The sequence below is a fragment of the Artibeus jamaicensis genome, unplaced genomic scaffold, assembly GCF_021234435.1.
Source record: "Artibeus jamaicensis isolate MK-2021 breed Jamaican fruit bat unplaced genomic scaffold, CSHL_Jam_final contig_47, whole genome shotgun sequence".
NCBI classification, from domain to species: domain Eukaryota; kingdom Metazoa; phylum Chordata; class Mammalia; order Chiroptera; family Phyllostomidae; genus Artibeus; species Artibeus jamaicensis.
In genome coordinates, this window is record NW_026521848.1 from 1,851,402 (window position 1) to 1,868,763 (window position 17,362).

Consider the following 17,362-nt stretch of genomic DNA (forward strand, 5'->3'; position numbering starts at 1 on the left):
GAGCTGAGGTTTGAACCTGGCTCCTGCCTGGCTCTCCGAGCCTGGCCTTTGCTCTCTGGACCCCATCGCCTGGGCATGCTCAGTCTGGCCGCACTGCGCAATGATGACTCCCCACCTTCGCGGGCTTGCTGCACCCTTGCGTGGCATGCTCTCACTGCTTGTCACTCACGTTGGGTAACCGGGTTTCCTCGCCTGCCTGCAACCTCCCACGGGGCCTGACCGGCTCTGATTCATTGCTGTCCCTGGTGTTGCCTGGAGCCTGGCATGTGGCAGCCTTCATTAAGGCAACAAATATTTATTAAGCATCTGTCTCGTGCGGGGCTGGGCCCGACTGAGCCCTGAACACCACCCTCCTGGGTCGGCAGTCCAGTGGTAGAGACAGGCTCACTCCCAGGCAGCGACGGCCCAGAAAGGGCGAGGCTGAAATGGCAGCGCCCAGGGCCCCGACCCAGCCTGAGAAGGGGCAGGGAGGGCCTGGTGGAGGAGACAGACCCAGGAATGAACAAGATGGTTTTGGTCTCCACCCTCCCAGACCCCCGCCCAGCAGGGTTCATCGACAGTGACCAGTTAACAAACCAATGAGAGAACTGCAGAATGCTAGGGGCTAGAAACGAAGTAGACAGATGGGACACAGAGTGACTGCAGTGATTTTAGCTGGGGCTGTCAGGGAAGGCTGAGGCCGGGGCTGAGAAGGCGCCAGCCTGGGGCGAGCGGGGGAGAGGGCACTCAGGGGACGAAGTGCACAGGCCCTACGGTGAGAAAGAGCTCGGTGTGTCCCGGAAACTGCCAGGAGCCATGGCGCCCTGGGCTGAGCGGCAGTGGGTGGGAATAAGATGTGGGCAGGCCGACAGTGTCAGTGAGGGGGAAGAACAGACCGAGGTCGGCTGCCAGAGTTGGGACTCCAGGGCTTCCCTCCAGGAAGGCCTCAGCCTTTGCCTAGAACTACGGGAGTCACACCATGTTTGCCAACCAGCTCAGAGCCCTCCTGTGGCTCCATCTCACTCAGGAAAAAGGACGAAGTCCTCCCGATGGCCCACAAGACCCCAGACAATCTGCACCATCACCCTGCTGCCTCCATCTTCCCCTTATTCTCTCCGCTCTAGACACACCGGCCTCCCCACTGATGCCCTGACAGGGCAGGCACGTTTCTGTCTCAGGGCCTTTGCACTGGCTTTTCCTCTGCCCGGAGCACTGCCAGCTGGGTTCCTCACCTGGCTTCTCCCTCAGACTCCTCCCCTGCTCTCCATCCCCTTTCCTACATTTTCTGAGCACTCAACACTAAATAGCGACACTGTTGTGTAGTTTATTTATTTATTGGGTTCACTGTCTGTCCCCTGGGTAGAATGCCAGCTCTACTAGGGCAGAGCTCTCTGCCTGTTCGTGGCTGTCTCCCGGTACTGAGAGCAGGGCCTGGTGCATGATGGGCGCTCAATAAATAGCTGTTGAATAGTGCAAGGAAGAAGGGAAACAGGGTGGGGGGGTGGAAGAAGGGAGAAAAACATCGGGTCTGTGAACACCCAGGTTTGCTAGCCGCCCCAGCTTGGAGGCAGTGTTAACACTTCTCCGCTTCCGGGGTAAGTCAGTGCCAGGCTGGGAAACGGTGGCACAAAGGGACGTTTCTTAGCACTTTCTGGCCATTGGCGCACTGAGGGGCGGCTGAAGGGAAGAAAGTCACTGTCGCCACCTGCCGAAGAGGGGTGCCAGGATGGCCGTGTCCACCTTGCAAGTTGAGGCTGGTGACGCTTCTTGCCCCCACAGACAGAAGAGGGGCAGCCCAGGGGGCGCCCCCAGCAGAAGTGCAGAGTCCACGGAGCCACGGCCACAAGCCTCTTTATTCCCCAGGCCTGTGGCACCTCGCCCAGTCAGTGCTATGCAGCAGGGCAAGGCCGTGCCACCCACCTGAGTCTGTCTGTGTGTGTGTCCACACCTGCCCTCCAGCACAGCTGCCGGGACCCTCGCCTCTCCAGGAGGGGGAGAGCTGCCCGGCCCCCTCACGCTGTATTCACCCACGAGGGGCCTCAGGAAGGCAGAGGAGTCCAGGCCCGCCCTGACTCCCCAGCCTGCCAGCCCTGACTCCCAGCCGGGCCTGGGTAGCGTCCTGTTGCACCAGCCAAGGCAGCAAGGCCGGTGGTTCCTGATGAGAGCTGCTCCCTCCCTAGAGGTACATCATCCGGTGGAGCAGAGGTCTCACCACCCATACATCATCCACAATCTTCCCATCCTGCAAGGAACAAAAACAGTGAAGGTATAAAGGGCTGCAAGCCCAGACTCAGAGGCCAGGTGGCCTGGGTCAAATCCCAGCTTTGCCTTTGATGGGCTGTGTGACCTCCAACAAATTGCTAGATGTCTCTGAGCCTCCGCTTTCCTTATCTGCCAGGTGGGATGATAGTAATAGTACATAGCTCATCGATGTTGTGGGCATTAAATGAGATATTCGAAAAGGGCACTTGACAAGGACTGTGTGAGTTCAGGTTATTGCTATTAGAGCGCACCCTGGAGTCAGACAAAATCCTCACTTTAATCCTAGGAGAGCCACCCTCTATGTGGCCTTAAGCACATGCCCCAACTCTGAGCCCAGCTTTCATCTTCTGTAAACTGGGGAGAACCGAAAAAGATAACACACACGAAAGCCTGCCCCTGGTGCATGAGCCACTCAGTAGAACGGTAGTTATTTGTAATGAACAGAGCATGTTCTTTGGGGTCAGATACCAGCTTCGCCACCCTCCGGCTGTGTGACCCTGGGAAAATTACTTCCTCTCTCTGAGCCGCAGTTCTCTCATCTCTAAAATGAAAAGACAATCCTCCGCAATGGACTGTTGCGATTCAGGTGCTGCTCAATATAAAGTGTCTAGCCCGGCATCTGGTACACAATAAGTGCTCAACAAATCATAGTGATTATCCTTGTTTTAAAATTATAATGACAATATAATGGGTTCATCTAACCTTATACCAGCAGGACCACGCACGCGGCTTCCTTTACCCACCTCCCACCATCTATCTCTTCCCCCTGCTTCAAGTTGGTGAATAGCTACAGAATTTACCATGTTTTAGAAGCTGTTCTAAGCATTTTATACATAATAAGTCACTTAACCCCCATAAAATCCTATGAGGGAGAAACTATTAAATGTTTCCATTTTGCGGATGGGACAACTGTGGCTCAAAGTTAAGTAAGTTACTTCAGGTTATCTAGCTGGGAAGTGGCAGGGGCAGGATTTGAACCCAGGATTTCCAGCTCTAGAGTCCTCGGCTCCAGAGCACGCTGAGCCTGGCTACTCGGATTGGTGGCTCAGGCACCCCTCACTGACCTGGTCATCAGACACCTGCTGGATGTGGACGTGGGTCCCATTGAGGATGTGTAGCCGCGTGTACCCATACTCTTTCACCCGCACGGCGCTCCAGGGCCGTGGGAAGAGGGTGAAGCTAGTCAGCCGCTCCTCGCAGCCCTGTGGGAGACAGTCGTTCAGACCCGCGTCGGGGCGAGTGCGGGGACCCGCAGAGCAGCAGAAAGAACCTGCCGGGCCAGGGCCCTGCTGCCCCCAGGGAAGACAGCGTCAGTTAAGACTTGACCTCAATCATGCTCACAATCGAGTGTTTTGACCCAGCCAGGCTTCCGGTGCGCAGGTCTTCTAGAAAGTGCATGGACGCACGAGACTGCATTGCAGCATTTTCTGCAAAAGCCCTGAGCTAGAAGCCACCCAAATGCCCGTCTGTGGGGTCAGTTAAGCAAATGATAGCATCACCATCGCGAAGCAGGGCAATACAGAAACATGACCAGGATGTACCATTAAAGGGAAAACGCAACTGCAGAAGAGAAGAAATCAGAGAGGCCCAACCCTCGCCGCCCAGCAGACCCTCCAAGAACATCTTTTAAAATCACCCGCGCCCAGGGCGGAGGGAGACCTCATCCCTGCAGCAGAGGGCCCGACAAATGAGGGACCTCGAAAGAAATCAGCATTTTGCAGCCATCATTCTAACACTGAGTGAAGCAAAAATCATCGATAGATGGCAAAACTAGTGGTGAAAGTTTGAAGAATAACAGGATATTTGCATGGTTGTAGAATATCTCCAGGAGACACTTGTTAATTATGAAGGGGAGGGAGGAGCATGGGGGGGGAGGCCGGCAGATACCACCTTCACTGAGCAGCAGTGAGACGGGTCCCCACCGCATCTACAGACAGGAAGCTGAGGCTTAAAGGGGTTAGAGAGACACCACGCGCCTCCTAGTAGTGTTCCCTGAAAACACACGTCTCTTTTGTGTATGCTTACCACAAGGGTGTAACTTCCACCTGACCGTGAGCACACAGACCCACACTGAGGGCTATTCTACAAAAGGGTTTTGCTGTACTCTTCAAATTTTTCAAGGTCACGAAGATTGGAGAGCGAGGAAACATTTCTGATTAAAGGATGCTAAAGAGGCAAGACACCAGAATAGCACATGTGAACTTAGACTAGATCCTGGGCCAGAAAAAAAAAATCTCTCTGCTTTGATTTAAAGCACACAAATGGGGCATTGGCTAAATTTGAGTGAGATCTGTAGATTAGATAATAATAGTACATTATCAAGGTTAACTACTTGAATTGTATTATTACACCGTAGTGACGAGAGATAACATAATGCCCTTGGTTTGTTTTTTTTTTTTTTTTTAGGAAATATAGACCAAAGGGTAAAGGGGCATCATTTCGGCAACTTATTCTTCATTGGATCTGAAAATGATAATAAAATGTGTGTACACACATATGTACATGCATATGCGTATATATATAAAGAGAGAGATTAAAACAGGTGTGATGAAAGGTTCCCTTTTGGAAAATCTTCGTATTATTATTGCAACTTTCCTGTAAGTCTGACATCATTTCAAAATTTTAAATTGAAGGAAAAAACTAATCTGTGCTAAGACACATCAGAATAGCAATCACCTATGGGCCTTAGGAGCCTCTGGTGCCGATAAGCTTCTGTTTCCGGCTCCGGACCTGGCTACACCGGGCGGCGCCGTCCGGGCCCCGCCCCCCGGGGGGGTTCCCCTTGCGGTCTGGGCAAGGGCCCAGGCACCGGTGTTTTAAAACCTCCCCAGGTCATTCTAAGAAGCACCAAGGTTGAGAGCTGCAAGGGTATGAAGCATGATTCGAGTTGTTTTGAAAAGAGGGTGATGCCATAACCCATTTCTGTGTAGACAATTACTCATTTGCACATACAGGGAACATTCTAAAATGCCACGGAGACTGGGAGTAAGACGGGGCGTGGCTGGCTGGTGTTCACCTCCTGCCCTCTCTACAGCTTGAATTTTCATCATGAGAGGCTCTTACTAATCTGTAAGAATCAGCTTAAAAAATAAGCTTTCTCTGCCCTGGCTGGGTGGCTCAGTTGGTTGGAGCGTTGTCCCGAACACCAAAAGGTGGGTTCGATCCCTGGTCAGGGCGCACACCTAGGTTTCAGGTTCAATCCCGCGTAGGGGAGGCAACAGATCGATGCATCTCTCTCTCCCTCCCTCTCCCTCTAAAATCAGTAAGCATATCCTTGAGTGAGGAATTAAATAAATATGTAAGACTTCTCTCCTTGCAGAAGTGATTGATTCCCAGGTGGGGGCAGGGAAACACTACAGGATGGTCCTGGAGCGCCTTGCGCTGCCAGAAAGTAAGGAGGTGCCCCTTTCAGAGGGACAGGGGCCAACCCGGAGGTTTCCCAACGGCCAGAGCTGAGACGCCAGCTGGGCAGCAACACAGGCAACGGCGCTGGATCGTAGCCCACGGAGCAAAATAATTACCCACGAGACCACGTAGTTACAAATCAATAACTAACTAACCAAATAAATGAGGCAGAGGGAGGGACAGCTCTTCCTCACAAGAGGATTCTAATAAATCTAGGAGGAATGAGAGAAATAGAAGATTCCAGGGGGGCGCCACGGCATTCATTGTTGCAGGCTAGACCCACCGACAGCCGAAAATTAGTGGGTGAAATTTGAGGAGAAACAGAACAGCTGCATGGTGTGAAAGAATCTCCCCCAAGATACCTATTAATTAAAATGGGAGATACGATAACTCTGTGGAGCAGGAGTCCAGCAGGCACCTCCTTAAGCCAATGCCTCGGAGAATCACCTGCAGGACAGACCCATCGACATGCGCCCCCTGGGAATCGCTGAGAGGGAATGCGCCCCCTGCTAGGAAGCGCGGAGAGGACACACATCACTTCTGTGACTGCCTTGCCCGGAATGCATCACCCGAGTCTCAGCCTGAGAAAATGTCTAGTAAACCCAAACTGAGGTCGCTCTCCAAGACATGAGCGTCGGCAAATGTGCGAAGACCAGGGAAGACTGAGGGACTGTCAGAGATTGGAGGGGCCTAAGAAGACACGACAACTAAATACTCTGTGGGATTCTAGAACAGAAGAAGGTCATTAGTGAGAGAGGGGGTGGAGTGGGAATATAGTCTGGAGTTCCGTTACAGTAATAATAATAATAATAATAAGCCCTCTGTCCGTGGATGCGTTTGTTCCACCTGGGCAAACCCCCAGCCCCTGCAATCTATTGAACTTGTGGCTTTGAACGAGCAGTTTACTGTCTGGGCCTCTGTTTTCACATCTGTGTAATGGGCACGTTTCCAGGTGTACCTAAACTCTAGGGCTGAGTACGTGATAGTGACTATGAAACGCACAGCACCCCAGCTGGTCCAAGTGGGACCCTGAATAAGAGAAAAGTCAGAAGCCCCCTGCCCCGCCCTGCTCACGGCAGATCCTGTGATGATGTGGACAGGGCCTCGAGGGTTGGTGTAGGGCATCTCTTGACTGCCATTAAATACCTGGAGAAGGGACCAGGGAGAGGGGCGAGTCACACCAGACCGTGCCAGAGAGTCTGACTACGGGTGTAGACACCAGCCCTCAGCCCTCCCTGAGCCTCACCTTGTAGTTGTAAATTGGCCACAGCCGTTCGTACGAGTGCTCATGAGCCCACAGCTGCAGGTCGACCCCTGAGACAGAGCAAGTGGGGGTCAGGCCCCTGGATCCAGGAGAGGTAGGAGTTGGAACCTGGGGCTGGGGAGCCTCCCCGCCCACCCTCAGTCACTTACCATGTTTGTAGAAAAGGTCCTCTAACCCAAATAACTTGCCGAAGAGGCCTTTTCGAACCTGGGCAAGAGGAGCAAGGGTGAGGGGTGACTCAGGCTGATCGCCGCCCGGGTCTCAGCGCCCTGCCCCCAGGGAAGGGGCCCTCACCTTGCTTTCATGCCAAGTGCAGTCGTCCACATCAGCATTGGAACAGTACATGGGCCGGTGACCCATGGTGATGATCCACGGCCGGGCGGCCCGGTTCTTATTGGCTTTCTAGAAAGAAAGACCAGAGTGAGAGGTGGAGGCCAGGGGAGGGGAGGGGAGGCAGGTCCAAGAGGTGACCTCTACCCAGGTTACCTGGAGGTCTCTCTCCAGCCAGTGAAACTGTCTCTCTACCAGGTGGCGGCCGTAGTGGAGGTAGAAATATACCTCCGTGGAGAAGGAGATGATGTGCGCAGGGCCCACGTCCCAGCTGAGGGGTCAAAGGGCAGGGGTCAGAGATGGGGTCTGGCTGCATCTCCCATCCTTCAGGAGAGGGAGGCCAGTCCCCTAGCCGCCCCCTCTCCAGCTTACCTGTACCACAGGCCCTCAGTGTTCCCCGGCATGCTAAAGCGAGCTTTGTAGTTAGAGAAGTTGCTGGATAAAGAGAAGTAAAATGCTAGGGGGCGCGGGAGGGTCTGGGTGCCCCACCCACCCACCTCCCAGGACTATGAAGTCAAGTCTGGCTTGAAGTCCGTCCCTCCCCTCCTCTCCTTCCCTCTCCTCTCGCTACCACAAATGAGCTGTTGCAGCATGAGGAACTAAGGTGAGACACCAAGAAGAACACACGTGTTCTCACTGGCCAGGCCCGTGCCCACCCTGAGGCCCCTGGTCCTCACTAGCGTTCCTCGTGATTCCCAGGGCAGGTCATGTACGGCAGGCTGGCAGCCACGGGCTCGATGAGCCGCATGAACTCATCACCGACTCGAGCGTTGTCCTGGTCCATGTTGTAGGCAAAGTCTCCTGGGGGGTGGGCAAGGGGGGTGGTTAGAGAGCGAGGACCCAGACCCAGCTCTGCTCTCGCCAGAACTGAGAGCCCTGGCTGCTCAGGTGTGGGCTGGGCCATCCCAGTTCTCTGATCCCTACCTCACGCCCACCGTGTACACATTTGGAAGTGTTCCCCGAGTCTCTGGGCCCTGGTCTCCTGTGCTCCAATCACGTCTCTGCCTGCCCTCTCGGGCCCTCCCAGAGCGACAACTCGAAGACCGACATAGTCTGGTACTGGTTTTATGCTAGGCACAGTTCCAAATGCTTTACATGCTTGATCGTTTAAATCTTTAAAACACCCTCTGAGGTGGGTGTTGTTATTATTATCCCCACTTCAGGTGGAAAAACTGAGGCCCAAAGCGGTTCAGTGCTCCCCCCGAGGTCGCAGAGCTGGTTAGCAAAGATCCAGGAGGCAAACCCTGGGAGTCCAGTTCCAGACTCTGTGGCTTTGAACCACACCAGCCCCAGTCTTCACGTCCCATTGGCTCCCTGTCCCCACAAATCACAACAGCAGTGATAACAACTAACACAGCATACCAGACAAGGCCGACTTATTTAGTCATCACAACAGTCCTGAGAATGCTGAACTGGCCTGGGCTCTAACAATAATAACACGGGGAGGAAACCAGAAGGCCGGGCTCTAAGGATGCGACTTGGGGCTTTAAACTGGGCGGTCTGGCCACCCCAGACACCATCTGCACAACCAGACCAGTCCCCAGTCCCTTCAGGGCCCTGCCCAGGCCCCTCCACAGCCCTGGGGTGGCTGCCACCCCAGCCTCCCTCCCCCCACACCTCCGGGCAAGCCCTCGCCAATGCCTCACCCACATGGAGAACAGCATCGTACATGCCCTGCTGAGTGTCCCTGCGCAGCCTGGGTAGGGCCCTCGGGTTGTCAGCCCCCAGGTCCCCAAACACAGCCAGACGGGGGCTCCAGTGGGGTCCTTTCTTTAGGGCCCTGAAGCGGAACCGCCGGCTCCAGCCCCGAGGACTGCCGCAGCGGTAAACTGAAGGGAAGGGGAAGGACACGGGAAAGGTCACGGTCAGCTGGGAGCCCCCAGTATATTTCCTCCCCCTCCCCCCACACACACCTTCCGTCGGGCAGGGAACGGGGTAGGCACTGAACAGGTTTGGCCCGCGCCCCTCTGCGCACCTCACTCCAGGTCCCCACCCCTCCCGTCCCAGGGTCTCAGACAACCGCTGGCATCCGCCGCAGAGTCGGCAGCCCGGCCTGACCCACCTGCCAGTGCCGGCTTCTCATCCCTTTCCCTCCCCCCTTCCGTTCCCCCCTGAACACCCGGCCCGGAACCCCTCTCACCGTACTGGGCGCCCGGCAGCAGCCCCCGCAGCGTGACGCGGTGTATGTAGAGCCTCCGCCGGAGGAAGCCGCCGTCCACAAAGGGGCTGGCGGTGCCCTGGGCCCGGAGCGGCAGGGGCCCCGAGAACCGCAGCCCGAACTGCACTTCGGACGGGGTCGGAACCCAGGTGGTCCAGGTGACGGTCATGGATCCCGGCTCATCTAGGCAGAAAGGGACAGAGAGGGACTGAGCAGTGACGCCGGGGCAGGGCGGGGGGGGATGCGCGGAGAGAGCGAGGGGCAGGGACCGACAACTCCTGAACACGCAGGAGTTAAGGACACAGGTAGTCGAACTTCCCAGGTTCAATCCCAGCTCCGCCGTTTCCAAGCTGTGCTTCCCTTGGACAAGTCACTGCCTCTCTAAGCCTCAGTTACTTTATCTGTCAAGTGGAATAATAATAGTATCTACTCTATAAGGTTGATATGAGGCATAGATTAACAAATAATAGGTAAAGCACTTGAAATAATGGATAGCACGTTAGGGTTATAAAAGTGAATGGATACTATTATTATTAATATCAGTATTTACTGTGTACATGCCTTTGTGACAAGCATGTTGCACACATGATATCATTTAGGGGTCATAAACTCAAACAAATGTCTAGAGGCCAGCCAGGTCACATAAATGGAGGAAAGGGTCAGCTGCAGCGAGTAAGGCAGTAGGGAGCTCTGGGGAGTGTGGCAAACTGCAGGCCCTGCTGGGTCTTAAAGGGGCAGCCACCGCCCAGCTCGGCTGATACCTGCCATGCAGGAAGCAGGCCCAGTGCCACCAGGTCCGTCCATTTCTAGAGTCAACCTTTATACAGTGTTTTTTTATGTCCAGGAGCATATATAGATAGATATTCAAAAGCAGACTTTTACATGATTGATTACTCCAAATTCTTAAAAGTTCTTAAAAGAACTTGATTCTCCAAAATTCTTAAAAGAGCAACCAAATCATGGTTTTAAAAATATTGTGAGGTAGCCCTGGCTGGTGTGGCTCAGTGAACTGAGTGCTGGCCTGCAAACCAAGGGTCCCCGGTTCGATTCCCAGTCAGGGCACATGCCTGGGTTGAGAGCCAGGTCCCCAGTAGGGGGTGCCAGAGAGGCAACCACACACTGATCTTTCTCTTCCTCTCTTTCTCCCTTCACTTCCCCTCTCTCTAAAAATAAATAAATAAAATCTTTAAAAAATATATTATGAAGTATAGTGTAACGTTTACAGCAGAAGTTCTCCCTCTAGCAACACGAAAATGCACACGCATGAGGTAACACGTTGCGGCGCTGCGTGTAATCGCAAAATACCAGAAGCAACGGGAGCGCCCACATACCGCGGAGTGACCGAATGAGCTCTACAACGCGCACACAGCGGAGCACCGTGCAGCTGTCAAAGGGAAAGAGGACAAGCTCCAGGAACTCTAGGGTATGGAATGATATCCGGGACGTAAAATTCAAAACGCAAAGCATATGCGAGTATGTATAGTCAGCTACTCTTCATGGAGGAGAGTACAATAAAGAAACACAAGGATGTGCTCGTTTGCACAAAAGAAATGCAGGCCGGCTATGCCAGAAACTGAAGAGATGGGTTGCTAACCAGAGGTGGATGGGAAGGGAAGGCGTAGAAGACAAGGAGAAACGGGGTAGCAGGAATGAGGAGGGAGACTGCCTCTGGGAGTCTATCTTTTTTGCATAAAAATTCTGACTCCTAGAATCATAGTCATGTTTCATATTTCCTTCATACTTCCCCCAAAACAAACCAACAAAACTACCCAGGGTGCGAGGAGAAGCTAGTGCGGAATACAAATACTAACAAATGGTTGAAACTATATTTAAAAATGAATAAAGTAACCACACTGAAGGGGCGGGGAAGAAAAGCCACGTGGGAAGCAGCCCTGACTGGGCCCTGGAGTGGACAGAGGGGGAGGGCTGCATGCGGCGCCGTCGCCCAGGAAGTGTCCCCACAGGGACATGGCGAGCGGCTCTGAAGCCACTTCCTGCCTCCACCGGCACTGAACCAGTGAGGAAGCATGCTGGAGGTCGCAGGAGCTAGGTGTATCAAGGTTAAAGAAAACAGTCACAAACAAGTACAGAAGGCAACAATAAACTTTAAAAAAAAATTCACATTTGAGCCCTGGCTGGTGCGCCTCAGTTTGCTGAAACATCGTCCCATATACGGAAAAGTTGCCAATTCAATTTGCAGTCACGTGCCTAGGTTGCAAGTTCAATCCCCAGTTTCGGGGTGCCTATGGGAGGCAACCAGCCAATGTTTCTCTCTCTCCCTCCCTCCCTTCCCCTCTCTCTGAAATCAATAAGCATGTCCTTGGGTGAGGATGAACAAAAAAAGAAACAAACGAACATTTGATGTTGGACTGAAATCAAGGTGTCAGTATGATCCCCTTGTATTTAATATGCGTGTATGTAGATACAGAAATATAGATGTGGCACATGCTTATAAACACACACACGTATGCCCTTGCTCCATTTGTGAGAAGGCCTAGAAACAATGATGCCTCACTAGCAATGAGCACACCTACTGCTCAGACCTTGGTCTCTAAATACCCGTTCTCCAATGGAAGGAATTAGGGAGCCTGGCAGAAGTTGGTGATTCCAGAGATGGGGCAGGAAATATATAGGATGAGCCTGGAATAATTTGTGGTGGTAGAAAGTTAGGAAATGCTCCCCCAAAAGATGTGTTTTTTGTTCAAAGAACACAGAAGCCAATCCAAAGGAACTGCAAAAGACCAAATCAGGGACAATTTGAGCCACAAAATAAATAATGATAATATAGGTTTTAACCCATGGAATAAAATAAATATCCACGAGCCCCTACTGATATAAATAAATAATTGAATAAATAAATAAATAAAGGGTGGAAGAACAGCCTTTCCTTAGGGTAAAATTTTAATTAGATGGAAAGAGAATTAGTAGATTACAGCTAGCCAAACACCACACCAGCAATTGTTGCAGACAGGATCCACTGATGGATACTAAAATTAGCGAGCAAAAGTTTCAAAAGAAACGCGATGTTTGTAGTCTCAAGAAATCTTCCCCAAGATATTTATTAACAACACAGGAAAGAATAAGAACCGTACAGTGGAGAAACCCAGGGATTAAGCAATGACGGCGAACAGCACCAGGAACAGCGATAAGCCACGACACCAGGACGTAGGAAGGACACAGCATCACACCGACTGTCGCCTTGCCAGAAAATCACATCACTGAGTTCCAATCACGAGAAAATTGCAGACAAACCCCAAGTGAGGGATATCCTACCAAATAACTGCTTAGTACTCAAAAATGTCAAAATCACAAAGGTTAGGAAAGACAGAAATTGGCCGATTTGGAGGAGACACGACTAACTGCTGAATAACTAAATCAATGAGAAAATTGGTGAAATTCTAATCAGGTCTGTAGTTCAGCTAATAAATAGCATCGTACCAAGGAAACTGGCATCAGTTACAGTGCCCTGGTTAGGTAAGACACATCAGGAGAGACTGGGTGAAGGGGATATAGAAACTCTGTAATATTTTTGCAGAATTTCTGTTCAATCTACAATCAGTACAAAATTTAACGTTTCAGAAGCAATACCATGGCTCTGGAGCTGCTTAGGTTTGACTTGCAGACTGGGTGACCCAGAGGGCAGACTCTTCACCCCGGGAGCCTCAGTTCACTCTTTCGTAGAAGGGGAGAAACAACAGCGCTTACAGCTTAAAGGCCAAATGAGGTTCACTGTGTTATCTAACTGAGGCGCTAGCCCAAAGTGTATTCGCCACTGTTGTTTTGTGGGCCGAAGGACAGCTGTGATCTCGCTGGGTTTTCTCAGCAGCACCAAGATACAGATCTTCGTGTTGTTCCCTTTACAGAGGCCCCCAGGCAAAGTGCCTTATCCAAGGTCACTTGGTTAGCAAGTGCCAAAGCCAGTTTATTCATGCAGATTCCACCTTGCAACTAATCTTTAAGAAATTATGCTCCTTAAAAGGGTCAAGGACACAAACAACAAAGAAAAACTGAGGAAGTGTCACAGATAGGAGGGGACCAGAGACACGGTGGCTAGATGCAATAGGGGATCCTGCAGCAGATCCTGGGATAAAATGAAGACATGAGCAGAAAAACTGGTGAAGTCCGAAAAAAAAAAAAAACCCATGTTTTAGTTAGTAATGTGATGCCAATGTCAATTTCTTAGCTTTGACGATAGTACCATGGACATGAAAGAGATGAACATTAAGGGAAGCTGGGTGAAGGGGTACAGGAACTATATTATCTTTGCAACTCTTCTGTACATTTAAAATTATTTCAAAATAAAAAGCTAAAATAAACAGAAAGGGAGGGAGGGACCAAGAGAGAGGAAGGGAGGAAGGAAGGAAGGAAGGAAGGAAGGAAGGAAGGAAGGAAGGAAGGAAGGAAGGAAAGAGAAAAGATTTGGGTTTTGGTGGAAAAGAAACAGCCACAATTATTGGAAATTCCTTTCAAAATCCTCCTCTATTTCAACCGCATGTCTGCATGAGACCCAATTTTCTCCATGTATGTCATCCAAAGCAGCATATTGAAACAGGCTGGCTCAGAAGCAGATGTGAGGAGGACCTGACTGTCTGCAGACATTAAAGAGACTTAAAAAGATGTAATTCAATGCCATTCTTCTTACAAGATTTCTTTTCTTTGTATAGTTATTTTTCATGAAAAAATATAATTTACCTTAATACAGAATGGGTTTATTATTGTTCCCTTCAAATGACAATAAACATTTCTAAATGCCTCAGTCTTGGTTGCTAATATGGCAAACACTGTGGATATAACTCACATATACTAAAGCTCTTTGAGGTTCTCAATAATTTTAGCTGTGCTAAGCAGTCCTGAGACAAACGCACGTGAGACCGCCTGCCACACATCAAGCTCCATTTTTGCCACTTTGTAGGTAATATATCACTTATTCCTCACTGTGAGGTCACACTGCTATCAACCCACTGTGCAGATGAGGAGGCTGAGGCCAGAGGAGTTAAGTCGTTTGCCCGAGGCCACACAGCAAAGTTGAGATTCAAACCCAGGGAATCTGGGTGCAAAGGATTCAGAGTCTGGAGTCCGACCACTTAGTGCACGACCACCTCGTGATCGAGAATCAGGAGGCAGCCTTGTGGGAGCACAGTGAGCAGTGACACCATGAGCGTGGGCAACAGCAGCCCCCTTGGAGAGCGCTCACTAGAGGCTGGGCTCCAGAACCTTCTCCCACACAGCCAGATGCACCGCTGCTTGTGATTCCCATTTAACAGATGCGGACCACTGAGGCTCGGGAAGAGTCAGCCACCAGACTAGGGTCCCACAGCAATCAGTGTGGGACTCCTGAGACCCCAACCCAATGGGCCTCCATGGGAAATGCCCTGGGAGGGGTCCCACTTACCTGGGTAGGACAGGTGGACTTGCTCCGGAGCAGCGTTGGGGTCCTGTGGGATGCCCTGGATTCCCAGGGAGAAAAACAGGAGCAGACAGCAACAGCACCGGCAGGGAAGGCAGGGGCTCATAGTGGAGGGGTGGGGTGCAGAGATGGGGGAAGGGTGGGGGGCTGGGCCGGAGTAGATCAGATTTGGTCAGGGACAGTAGGAGAGGCCCGGAGGAAGGAGAATGGAGAGACACCAGGTAACGTCACTGCGGGGGAGGCCGGGTGGTAGGGAGGTCTTCGAGGGAACTGGTTGTCCAGATGCTGGCAAGCAAACAAAAATAATGGTCACTCCCTGGCAGCTAATGCTCTCTGAGCCTCAAGGGGTGCTAAGCACATTGCACAGATGAAGTCCCGGGAGCCTCGCGGCATTCCTCTGTGTGGTGGCCACTGTGATCAGCAGCCCCAAAGCACAGGTCAGGAAAATGAGCAACCCAGTGATGAGTTGCAAGGCTGGGATGTGATGGAGCCAGTGTTGGAACCCAGGAGGTCCCGGCTCCAGAGCCCTGGCTCTGAACCACAGCTCCCGCTCCCATTTGGGAGTGGGATGGGGGCTCCTGCAGGAAATTGCGTTTGGCAACCCCACCCCAGCATTCCATCCTGGCCTTAGTAACCCCGGTGCCTTCTACCTGATTCCCTGCATCCCTAGCATTCCGCCCTGCCCTCAGGGACCTCACCAGTGAGCTCCAGCCTCCAGCTTTCTATTTCGGTCTTAGTGACCTCGATTCTCCATGCCGTCCCCAGATCCCCCAGAAGCCCATCCCACCTGGAGCGGCTCCATCCCCTCTACCATCCCCCTTCCAGAACCCCATCCTGGCTTTGCGACCCCCACGCCCACCCCCACCCCATCTCCACCTGCATATCCACCCCCCTTCTCCGCAGCCCATTCCTGCCAGCTCCAGTCAGGTCTCCAGCTCCCCAGGACCCGCCAGGCCCGGAGGCCCGGAGGCCCGGAGCTGAGGCGGGGGGCGCCCTCCCTGTGCCCCGCTCACCCTCGAGGGCACCAACTGCCCGCACGCAGGTCTCCGGCCACCAGTGCGGCTGCAGTATTTATGAGTTTGCAGCGCCGAGGCATCCCGCCGCCCACAGCCGTCCCAGCCCCGGAAGAGCCTGGCTTCTCCAGGTGACAGGCTCCGCAGACAGCTGGGGCCCCGGGTCCCACAGGTCTGGCCGGTCCTGGGTGCCCCACGCCCACCCGCCCCCCGCCCCCAGGGCGGGGCGTGAGAAGGAGGACCCAGAAAAGTTTGGTGCGCCGCCGCTGCCGCCTCCAAGTCGGCCACCAGGTGAGCGCCGGGACGGGTAAGGCTGCCCTGGCCCCCCGGCGCCCCTCCCCGCGGCTGCGGGACCCCCGACGTGCGGACGTCGGCCCCGCAGCCCGGGCCCTGTAGGATCCCACCGTACCCAGGCGCGCGGGCACCGAGGCCTGCGACCCTGGGGGTACCCCATCCGGTCGTGCCGGCTTCGTCTTCCTCTCAGTTCCTTCCACCTCGCTCCCTCAGCAAGCTAAACCCGCCGATTCCTCCCGAGACTGCCCCGGCAGGCTGAACACGCAAAATCCAACTCCAGGGTGTCAGTGCTGCTTTCGAGCTGCGCGCCCCGGGCCGGTTACGCGACCTCGCTGGGCCTGGGATTCCTCACCTACAGAAGGAAGGTGACAATGGTACTCATTCTATGGGCTGTCGTGAGGATTAAACCTGTTGACGCACGAAATTTCATGCAGAGAACGCACCTGGCCCAGAGTAACAGGTGGATAAGAATCAGCCTGTTATTTCCACTATTAATGCATGAACTCCAGAAATCGCCCCGGGGTCCGGGACGAAGCAACCGAGAATTTGCTGACGTCTGTGATGGGTTGGAGGCTTGTGAGTGGCTTGCCCCAAAGTCCGCTCGGGGGTTCCCGGCGCAGCAGGAGGTCTGGCGACAGATACACAAATGTTTGCAAAACAAGTATGTGATACAGTAACGCATGCTCGTGAGCCCTTATGTTTGAGTTAATCCTTCGCGGAACTTTTAAAACACCACTATGTTTGAATTACTTGCTTCTTTTTTAAATTTCACTTTCAGTTACAGTATACATTCAATATTATGTTGTATTAGTTGCACATGTACAGCACACTATATGCTTCTTTCTTAACTCATTGAACTTCGAGATCGAGCCCTGCGGTGTGGCTCCGTTGGTTGGGGCGCATCTCCAGTCCCGCTGGGGTCAGGGTGCAGGCCTAGGTTGCAGGGTCGGCCGTGGGACCGACGTCTCTCTCTGTCTCTCCCTCCCCTCTGCTCTCCCTAAAATCAATAAGCCTATCCGTGGGTGAGAATTAAAATAAAGAAATAAAAACAAAGACACTTTAAGATCTAGCGGCAGGTCACAAAATCATGGTCATTTAGAAGTGTGGGTGACTGTGCCAGAGTCCTGCAATGACTGCGGTGGGATTTGGAAACGTCTGTGTTTTCTCCTCATGACGAAGCCAGTGGCGCGCCGTGGTCCCGCGGCCTGTTCCCCACCGTCCCACCCCTCCCCCTACACTGTCCCTGCCCC

General features: G+C 52.8%; 1 protein-coding gene across 3 annotated transcripts; it reads right to left on the minus strand.

Moving 5' to 3' along the window:
* Positions 1–856: 856 nt before the first annotated feature.
* ACP7 (acid phosphatase 7, tartrate resistant (putative)) lies at positions 857–16,523 on the minus strand. Of its 3 annotated transcripts, none has more exons than XM_053667536.1 (13): positions 16,465–16,523; positions 14,791–15,090; positions 9,381–9,581; positions 8,887–9,069; positions 7,918–8,041; positions 7,613–7,675; positions 7,397–7,511; positions 7,205–7,312; positions 7,060–7,117; positions 6,893–6,960; positions 6,721–6,792; positions 3,306–3,443; positions 857–2,221 (listed from the first exon to the last, which is right to left on the minus strand). In XM_053667536.1, exons 2-13 carry the CDS (start codon positions 14,909–14,911, stop codon positions 2,156–2,158), a joined length of 1,317 nt encoding a protein of 438 aa, XP_053523511.1. In that variant the 5' UTR covers positions 14,912–15,090; positions 16,465–16,523; the 3' UTR covers positions 857–2,155. The 3 variants fall into 3 exon arrangements, with proteins under 3 accessions (XP_053523511.1, XP_053523510.1, XP_036988685.2); XM_053667535.1 differs by lacking the exon at positions 16,465–16,523 and adding an exon at positions 16,228–16,452; XM_037132790.2 differs by lacking the exon at positions 16,465–16,523 and adding an exon at positions 15,819–15,991.
* Between the last annotated feature and the right edge of the window lie 839 nt (positions 16,524–17,362).